Genomic DNA, 14,192 nt, shown 5'->3' on the forward strand with positions numbered 1-14,192 from the left:
AATAGATGGTTTAGATTAATCTAAACTTAAATGGACGATTAATATTAAAAAAAAGTGAAAATAAGATTGCAATACACACGTCCTGCTTTAATGACAAATGTTTTGTTATTTTTCCCAGTAGACTTTCTCACTCGGTCAACCCCTTAGAATCTGTGTTTGCAAGGAAAATAAAAAAAAGGAAAGTGAAATCAAATCAATACCAAAATAGAAAAAGAAAAATTTGTAATCATAATCTCATGTGAATAAATGACTCTTTCCAAAACATTTCAAATTTAGTTATTATACTTTGTTTGCAACCAAATCCCATTGATTTGAAGTAAAATCAAAATTACATCTCAAAAATATAATTAACAAATATGATAAATCTCTAGATACACAATCATGATTTTGAAACTTTTTTTTCTTTCTTTCTTTCTTTCCAAACTGATTCAATTCCATTATCATTACAAGATACATCTCTCACACTATTGTCTACATATACAGAATTTCCGTCGTAAAAAGGTTTTCTTCACTCCTATTGGTTATGAAAGAATGAGGTACAAGGTAAGACTTTCTCTATGGTACAAAATACAAGCAATTCCTGCATTAGCTCCTTTAAGATTCCAAAATCCTATTTCGCCAAATACTCTTAACCACTATATAACCCCCCCAGGTAAAAGGATACCTGAAAGGTTGAAACTGACGGGAGTGACCTGCCATTAACAATTCTGCAGTTTAAGATTGCCTCCCCATGGAAAAGAATGATGAACCACTTGAAATCCCAACTTATTTCACAGCCATAGAATTTGATATATTCATGGATTCAGCAAAATCAGTCCCTTCACTTTGCAACCGGTTATCAAGAACTTGCAAGACATTATCAGGTGGGCACTTATCAGCAGGGTTCTGTGCTGATGTTTGGCAGAAACACTCAGGCCATGAATTCGTGTAGAATGACTCAGGTTGAATTCGCTTGTGGGGCCCACCAAATTTGGATTTGAAAATCACACGCTTAACAGCTTCTTCAAAACTAGCTGTCCGGCCATTTTCTCTATCAATAAAGATTGGGGCAAGAGCTTTCCTGTCAGGTTGGATAGTGGTCCGGAAGCCATAGTAGAGACGGTGGCCCATGAGATTATTGGCAAAGTTGCTAGGGCCATCATATGTCGGCATGAAAATGTCAGACAGAAGACAAACCATGTAATCCACAGCGGAGCCCAACAGACCCCGGGTGTTCTCTGCCAGTTCGTCTGCAGGACCTACCGTGCTGTGGTTCTCGAGTCGAGGAAATAGGGCCCTGAAAGGCTTCATGAAGCGCTGTCCACCAAAGAGATCACCTGCTGCAAGGTATATACGGGTGGAATTGTCAAATCCCATAGCACGCAGGATGAGACCAACCTGCACAGAGAAAACTCTTTAGAGCGGTGATTTCAAGTTTAACAGCTAAGCAATATTAAAATACTAGGATTGGCATTTTCAATAGTTGCTTCGATGTTGAATGTTCAAAAGGAGCACCAAATGCAGCCTGTAAGTCGAGTGATGATAATTATTAACCAAAAAAAAAAAGCCAAGTGATAATAGACATCCTGCAGTCCTGAACACCTTTTACCTAGAATAAATACATAAGAACATTTTTTTTCTGGATGAATAAAATATACTAAAGGAGAAGAATATACAACAAGGAGGGGAGGAGAGAAGAGAGGGGGGAGGGGAGCCTCACAAGGAGGCAAACCAAAAGGCGAAGCCCAAAAAAAGGGGGGCACTACACGGGGATACAATCCAGCGGGCAGCGGGGGGCGCGGGGGGGGTGGAGCAGGAGGTATGATCGAAAGAGGGAGGCCCTAGGAGAAAACAGTGAGCTTGTTCCTTGGGAAATCTTTGACTGAGCGGTGGGAGAGCTAGGCAAGCTTGATGCTAACGTCGAAGTAGATGGCATTCCAAATCTTGTCATAAAAGAGAGAGTTGGAAGTCTATCTAAGAAAATTCCACTCCATAGAGAGGTGTTTAATGGTAGCACATAAAGTAGGTTTCTAGCAATGTCGTAGATGGTGGAGCCCTGGAATGTCATATCAACCCAGATCCGTTCCCAACTGAGAGGGAGAACTCTCCTACTAGAAGGCCAACAGTGGCTGAGAACTTTTTTCCAGATGGTGGAGGAGAAGGAGCAGGAGAAGAACATATGGTCAACATCTTCGTTGCCATTCTAGCACAGACAACAGGCCGGAGGAACCTGTATGTGACGGTATATGAGGTAGGATTACGTGGGAAGGCAGTTGGGGAAGACCTGGCAGGTGGTGAAGCTATGGCGGGGAATGTAGCCTTTGAACCTTAGGACATAAGAACATTTACCAGATCTAAGTCTTTTCTTTTCTGGAATATGATTAAAACGAAGATGGCAAGAAACCCCATTGAAGGAACCTTGCTATACATGGCCAATCAAATGAAGGAAACTAGCATACCCAAGAATATAGAAGACCACATAAATAAATAGTTCAATATCCTAAGAAATTGTATATGAGTTTACTTCTTCTGGCACGACACCCCCCCCAACACACACAAAAAATAAAAAATAAAAAATCTTGATAGGGAAGCACGTTAGCAAATTTTTCCCAATGAAGATTGGTTTCAATCACTTTCTGGGATGAACACCCATGCACTTGTACCAACTTAAAAAGCTGCATCATCAAAGCAGTAGAAAAAAAAAAAAGGCGGAGGGACTCAATCTAATTAGGAAGGAGATTTCTTGAAGGACTTATTTTAAGATGTCAAAATGGAAGACTCAAGTGAGATCAATGAAATGATTCCAACCCTCCTTGGAGAATGCTTCCAGTTTAATTAATGAAAATATCTTACAAGCTTCTCAGGTGGATTTATTCTCAGAAAATGTTCAGTACACCAAGGACGGTAACTGCTGCTTGGAGTTCCCAATCTGTCGTTTTGTTGCAGAGATGATGGAATCAGTAAGCAAAGCAGTGACTGGGCTGATGAGAGCAACAAACAACACTATGATCAATTTGTTCCTGTTTAAGGTGTTGGGCATTGGATTGTTGAATCAATAGAACATTTAGGTCCTTGAAGGTGGGGACTCACTTGTCAAGACCAATAGAGATATAAAGAAGATTAAGTAGGACTGTAAGCAACAACAATATGTTGAAGCTGCCATAGTTCCTCTCCCTTTCCACTTTAAACCCAAACCCATTTAAGGAGAAACAAACCACCTCCACCCCCCAAAAAAAAAAGAAAAAAAAGAAAAAGAAAAAAGAATTTGTGTAGCTTGAGAAAACTGTAATGGAAGAGTAAAAACTGTCAATAATAATATTTGTAATACAGAGACAAGGGAAAGCAGAATGGAAGATAAAGAGTAAGAAAAAGAATCAGAGCAATCAGAAGGGGAGTTTCTGGCTAAGTCACACAAAGGAGGGATATGAAAATCACATCGTCATGGATCTGCCCTGTTGCAGACAAGAGATTCAAAGAATTCAAACGTGATAGTATGGACCCCTCTGTGTCACAAATCAATACATACTCGACGGGTAAGGATTCATTTCGCATATGATAATAATTCAGATCCACTTCAACCCCATGCCCATGCTGGTATTCACATGATTGGCACCAACTCAATGGTTATAGATAATCCTGATTGAACTCAAAGAAGGCTTACAGAGTTTCAATGCTAAGGCAGATTCCAAAGGCCTGATACATTGACAAACAACTTCTCTCGTGGTGACTCTTTATTTTTGTGGTTGTGGGTGGAACTGGAAAAGAATCAATTAGTTGAGAGGAAATGGGAGAAGAGAAAATACTATTATTTTGAGAGAAATAGACGAGACAGGTTGAGAGAAGGGAGATTAGTATTGAAAAACAGAAACATTTACACCTGCTGGTTTCGCAAGACAGTCAATTATTGGGGTTATTCATCCTAATGACCTTTAGTTGGAATGGAAGATGGGGAAAATCCATATGAAATTTGACCTCCTAGGAAGTTTTGCTGGGACAACCAACTAGCAATAAGATAGGGATCAATTTTTTTTTTATGCTTAAACAAATGAGTAGCCGGATACAATGCGATACAGATTGGTGTTTCCTTCTTTCTCCACCTCACTTGATTAGTCGGGAAGGAAACTGAGATTAGTGGGTCAATGTGCAGTGCACAGTTCATCAGAGGTCAGCTATAGTTAACTAAACACAGGTTAAGGAGATCTACACCATCAAGCAGCTAACTGAATGAGAAACCTACAATATAAAACAAAGGAAAGTGCTTGAAATTTGAAAAAAACATCCATATCCCCTTTCGGTCTCTCTAGTGGTCTAGTGAAATTTCTTAACTAAATTTGCCGGATGATTAACAAGAGAGATTTACCTCTTCTGGAGTTAATGGACATTTTCCAATAGCTCTTCTTTCATTGTAAACCAGTCTTTTCTCCGCAAAATTTTCTTTCCGGTATTTCTTCAATATTTTTTGTTGTTCAGGTGTAAATATTTCAAAGCACCTGTAAGTTTTCAACATCAGACCGAGAGAACACACGGAAAGCAGTCATCAAAACGCATAAAAACACAAGGAAAGCCATTCCTTCTGTTCATAATTTCACTAAACTTGATTTCATTTTATACTTAAACTTCAAAAATATCCTTTAAACAAGAAGAATCATTCATATCATATGTTAAGGCAGGATTTAAAGTATCTAAAGCCATAGTGAGTTCAGCAAGAAGGGCTGGAACTAAAATGCTTTCTGAGTTGTCATTTGGATGTTTTGATGAGGAATGGGATCTTGTGGTGCAGTCTAATCCTCATCAATCTTCAGTTCATTATATGTGGAATCCTCCCCCGTTGTATTGGTAACCCAGGCCAGCTGGGGTAGGAGGGATATTTCGTGATCATTAAGCTTCAGTTTCAAACATTCTTAGATCTTATTGCGTATGAAACTGCAGAGCTAAAAGTGGCGATTGCAATTTCCCTTCAACGTAGGTAATTACAGTCAATCATTGAGGCAATTCCAAATTAATGATTGGCTGGATTCTTCTACAAAGTCATAGCCCATGGAGATATATGCATTTCATCTGCAGAGCTAGATCGCTTGGTATAAACCATGAATTTTCTTTCATTAGGAAGATGCGTTCAGCCAACTCTCTTGCTGATGAGTAGGCTACACAAGAAGTTACCAGGGAGTCTCTCTATCTAAGCCCCCACCCCATTATGTAATTGCTTGGTCTGTGTCCCCAACTGCTGTCAATTGGTGCTGATGTTTCTGTACTCTAGTATTGTGTTTCACTTTCATTTAATAAAATATATTATTTATCACAAAAATGTATCTAAAGCCATGGAAACATCAATGGCTTCAAATGTATCAGCATCACAGATTTTCAGTGCTTGCCATATTTCACAAACCCATGTTCATGTGTGATATTGATATATCAATCCTTACCTCATATACATACTATTTCACACTGACAGTTTTTAATGGAAAAAGATTCAAAGAATAATTCAATCACAGAAGAAACCAGGGTTGATTTGCTAGTAATGTGAATGGCAATGCTTCCATGCTTCTAATATAGAACCAGTTAACCATATGTTTATGCAACGTCAATTTGCCACCGAACTTTTTTTTTTTTTTGATAGGTAGGAAGGGAAGTAGGTAACAGCCAAGAGGTTCGAACTTGAGACCTCCTGGTGAGCATGGGTTTTTTGCACACCACAGCTCACCAACTACACTAGGCAGTTGTTGTTTTGCCACCGAACTTAGTACCATTTCCTGAGTCTCTTCATTATGAATTGGATTCTCCCAAGTGAATATCTTTGACCTCATATTGATAATCACACACCTTTTGGAAAAAGAGGCAAACTTCTGGGTTTGTATTGATGGCAAAAACATAAAGTACTTTGGAGTTGGAATTTGGAAAAAAGAAACTACAAGATTTTCCATTATTAGAGACCTAGCTCCAAATTTATATTGGCAGTAGATTAGCACATTAGGGTTCCATCCATGACATACTCAAAAGCAAATCTATTAATTTTAATTTGGAGAGCATAAAAGATACAAGATCAAAGTCTCTCACAAATGGCAAAAGACATACATTTGGATGACAAAGTACCATAATGTTCAAGACATCATATGCTGTAATCCTGCTGGTAGGAGGAAACAATGATGATTTAAGAATTCTATTAATGATATGACCTCATCCTCAAACTCTGACAAACCTAAGGAAGTTTAGAACCCAAGAAATCCAAGGCAGAAGGGACAAACAGCAATTCTGTAACTCTATAAAATGGTCATTTTTTTTAGAGGCAGCAGAGTGAACATTTTCTGAAATAACCTCATTTCCTCCCCCCCCCCCTCTAGTATTGTGAACTTTTTCTTTAGATCAATAAGAAATGTGGGTATAAGTTTAGAATCGAACCATGGCATCACCCAATTACTGAATTTGTGGTTTCCACCCACACAGCAATCCTTCACATAAAAAAAAAGATGGTTCATAATGACAACGTACCCAGCAAATGCAAGCATATCCATCTCAAACCGAAGATGAATTGCCATGAAATGGCCCTGTGCCCGAAGTTTATTGACTATTGCACTGCTTAATTTCATAATATTTTGCTTAAACCTGAGGGCGTGGTAATTCACCCTACACCTCAACCGCTGGTATTCTGCGTTGTCAATCTCTTCAGCCAAACGATGTGAAAAGGGAGTGAGATAAATAGCACCATGTTCCTTCATCTTCTCCAGAGCAACTGTTGTATACCAAGTAATGGGTGCGTCTCTTGGGGGACGAAGCTGAAACAAGAGCAAAATAGGAAGATCAAGAATCTATTGAAAACCAGAACCTAAATTAACTATCTTATGAATAAAACAAAACCAAATAAAATCTAACCTGATAAGCTTTCATCTTCTTAGTCTTCCCATTTTTATGAATTTCAGGAAGGCTTTCCACAATCCGTACATCAAATCTAAGTGTATTGATGAAATGCTCAACATCATAGACACCACGGAAACCACTGGATGTAGCATAGAAGTCACAATTAAATTCATGGGGTACAGTGAAAAAGGAAAATATCTGCTTAGTGTAAGTAAGATATAATAAATCAAAGAGTTCAATTTCTCTAGCAAGTAGCTTTGCACCCAAAACCAAACAATACATGATGTTCTATTAAGATGGAAAATCGATGCACGATGTACAGCTAAGCTGTGTAACAAATGCAGACGAGTTTTTTTGCCAGACTGCTACTTCGGGCTTCGGGGGTAACCCCCCGCCCCTCAATTATTAAAAAAAAAAAAAAAAGAAAGAAAAAAAACAGCAATCATACTCAGGAAAATAAAAATAAGCCACAAAGCAGACCATAAAAGCCAAAATCGAAAATGTCGGATAGGCTGAAAGAAAAACAAATTAGGACAGACCCAAATCAGTACGTGGAGTTATATCATATGATAAGAAATGTGTGCTAAAATGATAGAAAATAAAAAAAATAAGTTATTCTAATGAATTTTCACGTAAAAAGTTTAAAAAGGAGACACGAGTTAATGATGACTAACCAAATTCAGAAAAAGAAAAGGATATGAATATCAAAATGTGATGCTGATTAAATTCCACAACATCAACCTTTATAGATGGAAGTGGTAAAACACAGACTACCAGAGGACTTGTGCTTGATTATAGGAGCAGATGAATTATTTTTGCTCCTGGATTTAGAAATTAATCAGTAACGAATTACCAAATTTCAGAAAAAGGAAAAGGATCCTGTTGGTCAACTGGATTTAGGGTTGTCATTGTTGGCAAATACGTGGTGATATTTGGTGGCGTTCAGATGACGTTCGGGTGATTTTCAAGTGTTTTGGCAGCTCTGTAGAAGTCAGACGGCAAGTCGGCAGTGCAGACAGGTCAGTTTCAGTTTGAACAGTGTTTGGCAGTGTTACTGAGGCATCCAGTCATTCTCTTGTAGCTTCTTAAGCTTTGGCCTCAACATAACAATCTCCTCTTCGAATGTGTTGCACTCATTTGCCTTCAAGGATAGACTGCTACTTATGTCTTCAATTATCTTCTCTATTTCTACAACAGTAAGCTTCAGTTGAATGACCAATTCTTCTGATTCTTCAAGCTGATTTTCAAACTGCTTGCTCTTCTATCTCACCACCTTGAGTTCTTTTAGTGCAGTATATAATTCAACTTCAAGATCATATTTTGCCTTTGACTCCTTTTCCTTGTAAGACTCTTCAGTAGTCTTGTGGTGACTTTTACTTCCAAGTGCCATGAAAAGCACATCACATTCTTCATTATATGAATCTTCACCTTCTGATGTTTCTTCTGAAAAAGTATTGCTCCTTGAAATTAACCCTCTTTACTTAATAGTTGTCTTTTCTAGGAACAAACTTCTCCTTACCTTTCTTGGCTTTGTCCCATGGATGTCTTCATCTGAGTCATTTGACTTGCCTTTCTTTCGACACTTTGATGTAAATGTCCAATGCCTCCACAGTTGAAGCATTTTAAGGGAAATTTTACCAAATACTTTCCTCTTCCCTTCATGAACTTTCTAGCTAGTTAGGCTATTAGTTCTTCATCAGAGTCTTCAGATCCACTCTCTTGCTTATCTTCAATTTCTTCATGGCCTTGAATGCAGCTTCTTTCTTTGTGGGTTTTACCTTCCCCTTCCTCATCTCATATCCAGTTACTGTGCCATACAATTCATCTGAACTTGTGGAATTCAGATCTTTGGATTCTTCTATCATTTTAGAGTTGAAGAGATCTAGCAAAGACCTTAGAATTATCTTCACCACCATTGCATCCTTGACCTGTTCACCTACCCTTTGATTGATGTAGCTCTCAACTGTCTCTCCTTCTGACATCTTCAGGCTTTCAAATTGTGCTCTTTGATGTTGCAGCTTGGCTTCTCCGATCTTGTCATCAACTTTATGAACACTCCCCAATTTGCCCCAAATTTCCTTTGATGTAGTACAACTGATAACCCATGCAAACTTATCCACCAAAGAGCTCAGTAATGTGTTGATTGCCTTTGAGTCATTCTCACACTTCTTTTTTAGTTGAGTCAGTTGTCTTCTTTTGGAGTGTATCCATTCTTGACTGCTAACCATACATCATAGACAAGCCCCTACTTGCTAGGCTTACAAAATCGAATAAAAAATCATATCCTAACCCAGTACATCATTGATTTAGGGTTTCTCAACAATAAACAAACAGATTGGGAGCATAAAATGCAGGCAACCATGGGCGCTTGGATCAGGATCGTCTATGCAATCTGTGGTGCGCACGACACATTGAATAAGTCGGATGTTCCAATGAATCATGACATATGATGCTCGATGAGCCAAGCCAACCAAACAGAGCCTAACAGAATCTTTTTCGTTGGTGTTCTGCACCTTCAGGCACGCCTTCATCAGATCCCTTCTTTTGGAGTCTGTTGACATGGTTGAAACTAGCCACTCAAATTTTGATCCAGTGTATGCCAGTGTGAACTCAGCCAATCAAAATGCCCGATAGTATATCTGGGCATAACTTCCTCAATGTAATGAATTTTTTAGCACGGTTTGAACTTCTGTGCTCTTGAAGGAATGGTGCATCACAAGATATTGTCAGAAAAAAACTGGCAGTAGCCTCTGCAAAATACTGAAAACTCTCCCAATCTCTGTAACTTCATCGTTCAGCATCAAAATGGCGTGATTCCTGTTCCGTTGGAAAGATAACACGAAGCACTACAAGTTTCCAGTATATTCCTCTTCCAATTCTTCCGTTTGGCCTACCCAATTTGACCCCAAAGTGGATGCAACTGCGTGAACCTATGAAATCTTCAATCAAACTGTGATGGGTCTTCACTTGATGCTGACACAAATTGCAAATGACTATATAACCATGTAGTACACTGCCAAATATTATGAAAGGGAACCATATTGGATGAAATTCTCAGCTTTTAGAGGTTGCCTCAATTGAAGTCTGGTATTGGTTTTGTAGAATGAGGTTCAACAGGAAATGTGAAGACAAAAGAAAGGGCATTGCTAAAAATTAAGTGAAGTTGTCAATGAGAAAAAGAACTCAAATGCTGAAAAGTCCACAATGAAGAGGGTTGACAGAGATGGTTTCATCACATTCAATCATCAAAGGGCCAAGGGCTATGGAAGATATTCTAGGCAGAGACATGGTTACTTTAATGATTGCAATTCTTTTGGTCACAGGTTAGCTAAATGCAGAAGGCAGGTCAAGCCTGTGAACTTCATATGCAAGAACAAATATGCTCCACTAACATCGGAGAATGTGGAATAACACCGGTGTCAAAAGCATGGATATATTGCTAGAACTGCAAAACCATACTTCCCTCACAGAGGCATCCTAGAAGAAATCTGAAGAAGAATCAAGGAAGGTCAAAGACAGAAGATCCAGTTGAAGACAAATCATGGACGCCCATTACATTGACGGATAAAACAGTTTGGGTTGAGAAAAAGGACGAAAGGGGACAAGAAGAAGTCTCTAATTGTTAGACAAATTTCAAGGCACCCAATAATCCATCACCATGGATTCTTGACACTGGATCCTCCACTCACATGACAGGTGACAGAGGTAGATTTCTAAAGTCAGATCATGTTGAAGGTGGAAAGTGAAAGTTGGAAATGATGGATCCAAGATTAAACCCAGAGGTACAGTCAACTTGGACAAGGGTATAATAAAGTTAAACAATGTCTTATACGTCAGTGAACTGAAGCTCAATCTTCTGAGTGTGAGTCAGATATGTGATATAGGCCATGCAGTTCTGTTCACCAAATATGGTTGTGTGAGCAAGAAGTCTAAGAATGGAAGGCAGTGGATCAAAGGTCAAGGACAACTGGCAACTTATACCTTCTTTCCGAAGTTAGTGAAGACAAGTGCATGCTCAGTCAAGGGGACAACTTTGAAGCACTTAGAGACAAACTTGGAGTTATCACACCATGAGCACAATATAGAGTATGTGTGCAAGGGGAGTAGGTGAGTGAGCATAAAAACATCACTTCCTATAGGATAAGAAGATGCGGTGAGCACTCCTATAGGAGAGTCCATGCAGGGGGGGTGCTTCCATATAGCGCAGTGTTGTCACCCTTTGTACTTCTTGTCAAAGGGGGGAGAGAAGTGCAGATTAGACTGACTGTTTGGAGAGAGTTGCCAACAATTCCAAAGGGGGAGATTGTGGGTCAACTAGATTTTGGGTTGTCATTGATGGCAACTATGTGGTGATATTAGGCTGTGTTCTAATGATATTAGTGTGATGCACATGTATTTTGGCATCTCCGGAGAAGTTAAACAGCAAGTCGACAACGAAGATAGGTCAGGTTCAGTCCGACAGTGTTTGGCAGTGTACTAAGGCATCAGGGTCTGTATGATTTCATTTGGCAGTGTATTACTATACAGTCATTGACAGCTTGTGGCAGCATTAGGTGAAGGTGCCTCGCAGTTTGATTAAATATTTCATAGGTTCGTGCATTTGCATCCACTTTGGAGTCAAATTGGGCAAGCCAGATGGAAGAATTGGAAGGAGAAGTATAATAGAAACTTGTAGTTCTATGTGTCATCTTTCAATGGAATTAGAATTGTGTCGTTTCGATACCATACGAGGATGTTACAATGATTTCCGTAAAGTCTTGCCGAAAAGAAGCAAATCGGGAGAGTTTTCAAAATTTTAAGGAGGATACTGCCAGTTTTTCCTCAATAGGTGTTTCTCATGATGCGCCATTCTTTCACGGGCATTTAAGTTCAATCCACACTAAAAAAAATTCATTATATTGAGGAAGTTATAGCTTAGATACCCTTTTGGGCATTCTGAGTGGTTAGGTGCATTGAATAGAGTACACTGGCATACACTGTATTGAAATTTGAGCGGCTAAGGTGCGGCCCTTCAACAGATTCTAAAAGAAGGTCTCCCATGAAGGCACACCTGAAGGCTTAGAACCCTTACGGAAAAGATTTCATCACGCTTCGTATGGTTGGCTTAGTGCCTTGAGCATCGTACACCGCGCTTCACTAGACCATCTGACTTATTCAATGTGTCGTGCGTGCCATAGATTGTGTAGATAATCCTGATCCAAGCACTCGCGATTGCCTACGTTTTATGCTCCCAATATTGGTGCATGTGGTTTGCATTAGGTTTGCATTGTCGAGTAAAGTCCTGACCACTATGAGGTTGCGAGGTGGAAGTGCATACATTTTTGTTTTATTTTTTGTATTTTAATACAAAGGCATGATCCCACGCATCACACTGTATATAAACATTCTACACAAACCTAATCAAAGTATTAGAAAAATGAATTTAATCTTATATAATAATAAAAAATACCAAGGTGTTCAATATAATCAGGCGTGGAACCCAAGGTCCCCCCCCCCAAAAAAAAAAAGCATCGTTGCCTAGGCGATGCTTTGGCAACTGTCCCAGAGTTAGCTGGTGTGGGGTTATTCCTAACAGTCACTCTCACATGTTGTCCTTTTTTGGGTGGAAGTACAGGTGGCATGGGTGGCCGTTTGTTTGGTCACCGTACGCAAATGTTTAACTAACATAATGGTTTTGCTAGAACTGCAAAACCATAAGGTTTTGTTGCCAGCATTCTTCCTTCTGTACAACCCTTCTAATTTCTTCCACAGTAAACACGCCGATGTTTCTATAGATACGAGATGGAAAACTATTTCATCTAGAATTTGTCAGATAAATCTAATGCCTGTTTGGTTTAAGATCTTCCACTCGGCATTATACATTTTTTTTCGATTTGATCATTTCACCCTCTATGGTGTATACAAATCCTTGCAATGTAACAAGAATAGTTATCAAGGTGGTCCGGGTGGTTTTTTTGGGGTATAGGTGATTGTCGCCCCCTAGCTAGGCTCGAAATTGTATCGAACCAGGTTTGGCACTTATTTATCCCAACTAGTTATTTCACTTAGTAAATATATTATTCATAAATAAGCAAATTTTCCCAAATGAATCTAATAAAATGGCAAAGGGTGTACCTAATGCATGAGGCTCCTGCCATTGTGGGGTTTGAGGAGGGCCATAATGTAAGCAGCCTTACCCCCGCTTCATAGAGAGGCTATTTCCCGACTGGATCCCGCGACCACTAGGTCGAAATAGAGCAACCTTATCATTGGGTCGAGGTCTACCCCCTCAAAGGAATCTAATAAAAATTCCAAAAGGATAAAAGGTCAACTCTTCTGTTTAATAACAAAGAACTGAATTTTCGATTTAGGGGGCGATTTTCAACTTTCAAATGCTAGGGGTTTTCTCAAATCTAAAAATTTCATAGACCTTATTGTGATATAACATCACTAAAAACCAAAAGTACTGTAAAATAATATTTTGTTTTGATGTCTAAAAATTTATTTCCATTCAGGCCAATTTTAAAAAGCATTCGCGCACACCAAATAAGGTTTCATTGGAACATAAGTCCTTCAAATATAAATCAGAACGCTGGATTTTTGGGAAATCTAGATTTATGCTCTACCTTGATACAAAAAATCTCATCTAAGAGTAAAATCATTTGACTAGTCAAACTTATTAGGGAACAAAGATATTTCTCTAAATGTTGATTTTTTTATGACTTAATGTTGACTTTTTAGGACTTGATGTGGCTTAATGTTGATTTTTGATGATATAAGGTATATGTAGCATACTAAATAATGTTAGAAAAGATGAGAGAAAAAATAATGCTTAGACGCCTTGGTGGCCTAGGTGGGCGCCATAGTTATTAAGGCGCTGGTAAGGCGTTGATGTGGTCCAAAGGCCGTAAGGCAGTAGCACGCATTAAAGGTATCACGTAATGCGACCACATAATGAGATAAGGCGCTATAAGGTGACACCTTAGATGCCTTATACACAAAACGGGCGCCTTATGAACATTTTAGAATTTAATACTTTTTTAAAACAATTTTAAATAGATTTCAAATATCAATTTTTGATTGGTAGGTGTATGGTCTTGAATGCACTTGAGATGCATGAGATCACTTTTAACAACCAAAGTACTCCACCAAAAAAAACAAAACACGATTCTCACAAAGGGTTTGGACTTTTGAGTCAAGGGTTTTGGGAAGGAAGAACCAGGCGACCAATCGTACCCCCCAGGAACTCCTTCGATCTTGCTCTGGCTTCTTCTTTCTTCTCCGGCAATGGTGAGGTTACTCCGGCGAACAATCGTACCCCCTCTATAGGTACGTTTTTGGTTTTTTTTTTTTTCCCATCTTATTTCTTGTTCATGCTACGG

The 14,192-nt window shown here is 38.9% G+C and overlaps 1 protein-coding gene across 1 annotated transcript in view; it reads right to left on the bottom strand.

Annotated features, from left to right (window-relative positions):
- Positions 1 to 382: 382 nt before the first annotated feature.
- The window catches only part of LOC122091639 (O-fucosyltransferase 1-like), a 23,499-nt gene continuing 9,689 nt past the window's right edge, over positions 383 to 14,192 (bottom strand). The window contains exons 6-9 of the mRNA XM_042661672.1: positions 6,847 to 6,970; positions 6,466 to 6,749; positions 4,340 to 4,469; positions 383 to 1,377 (exon numbers count right to left, since the gene is read on the bottom strand). Coding sequence (XP_042517606.1) covers positions 766 to 1,377; positions 4,340 to 4,469; positions 6,466 to 6,749; positions 6,847 to 6,970 — 1,150 coding nt within the window. The 3' untranslated portion in view covers positions 383 to 765. The remainder of the gene's footprint in view (positions 1,378 to 4,339; positions 4,470 to 6,465; positions 6,750 to 6,846; positions 6,971 to 14,192) is intronic.

This window comes from Macadamia integrifolia, chromosome 10 (genome assembly GCF_013358625.1).
Source record: "Macadamia integrifolia cultivar HAES 741 chromosome 10, SCU_Mint_v3, whole genome shotgun sequence".
NCBI classification, from domain to species: domain Eukaryota; kingdom Viridiplantae; phylum Streptophyta; class Magnoliopsida; order Proteales; family Proteaceae; genus Macadamia; species Macadamia integrifolia.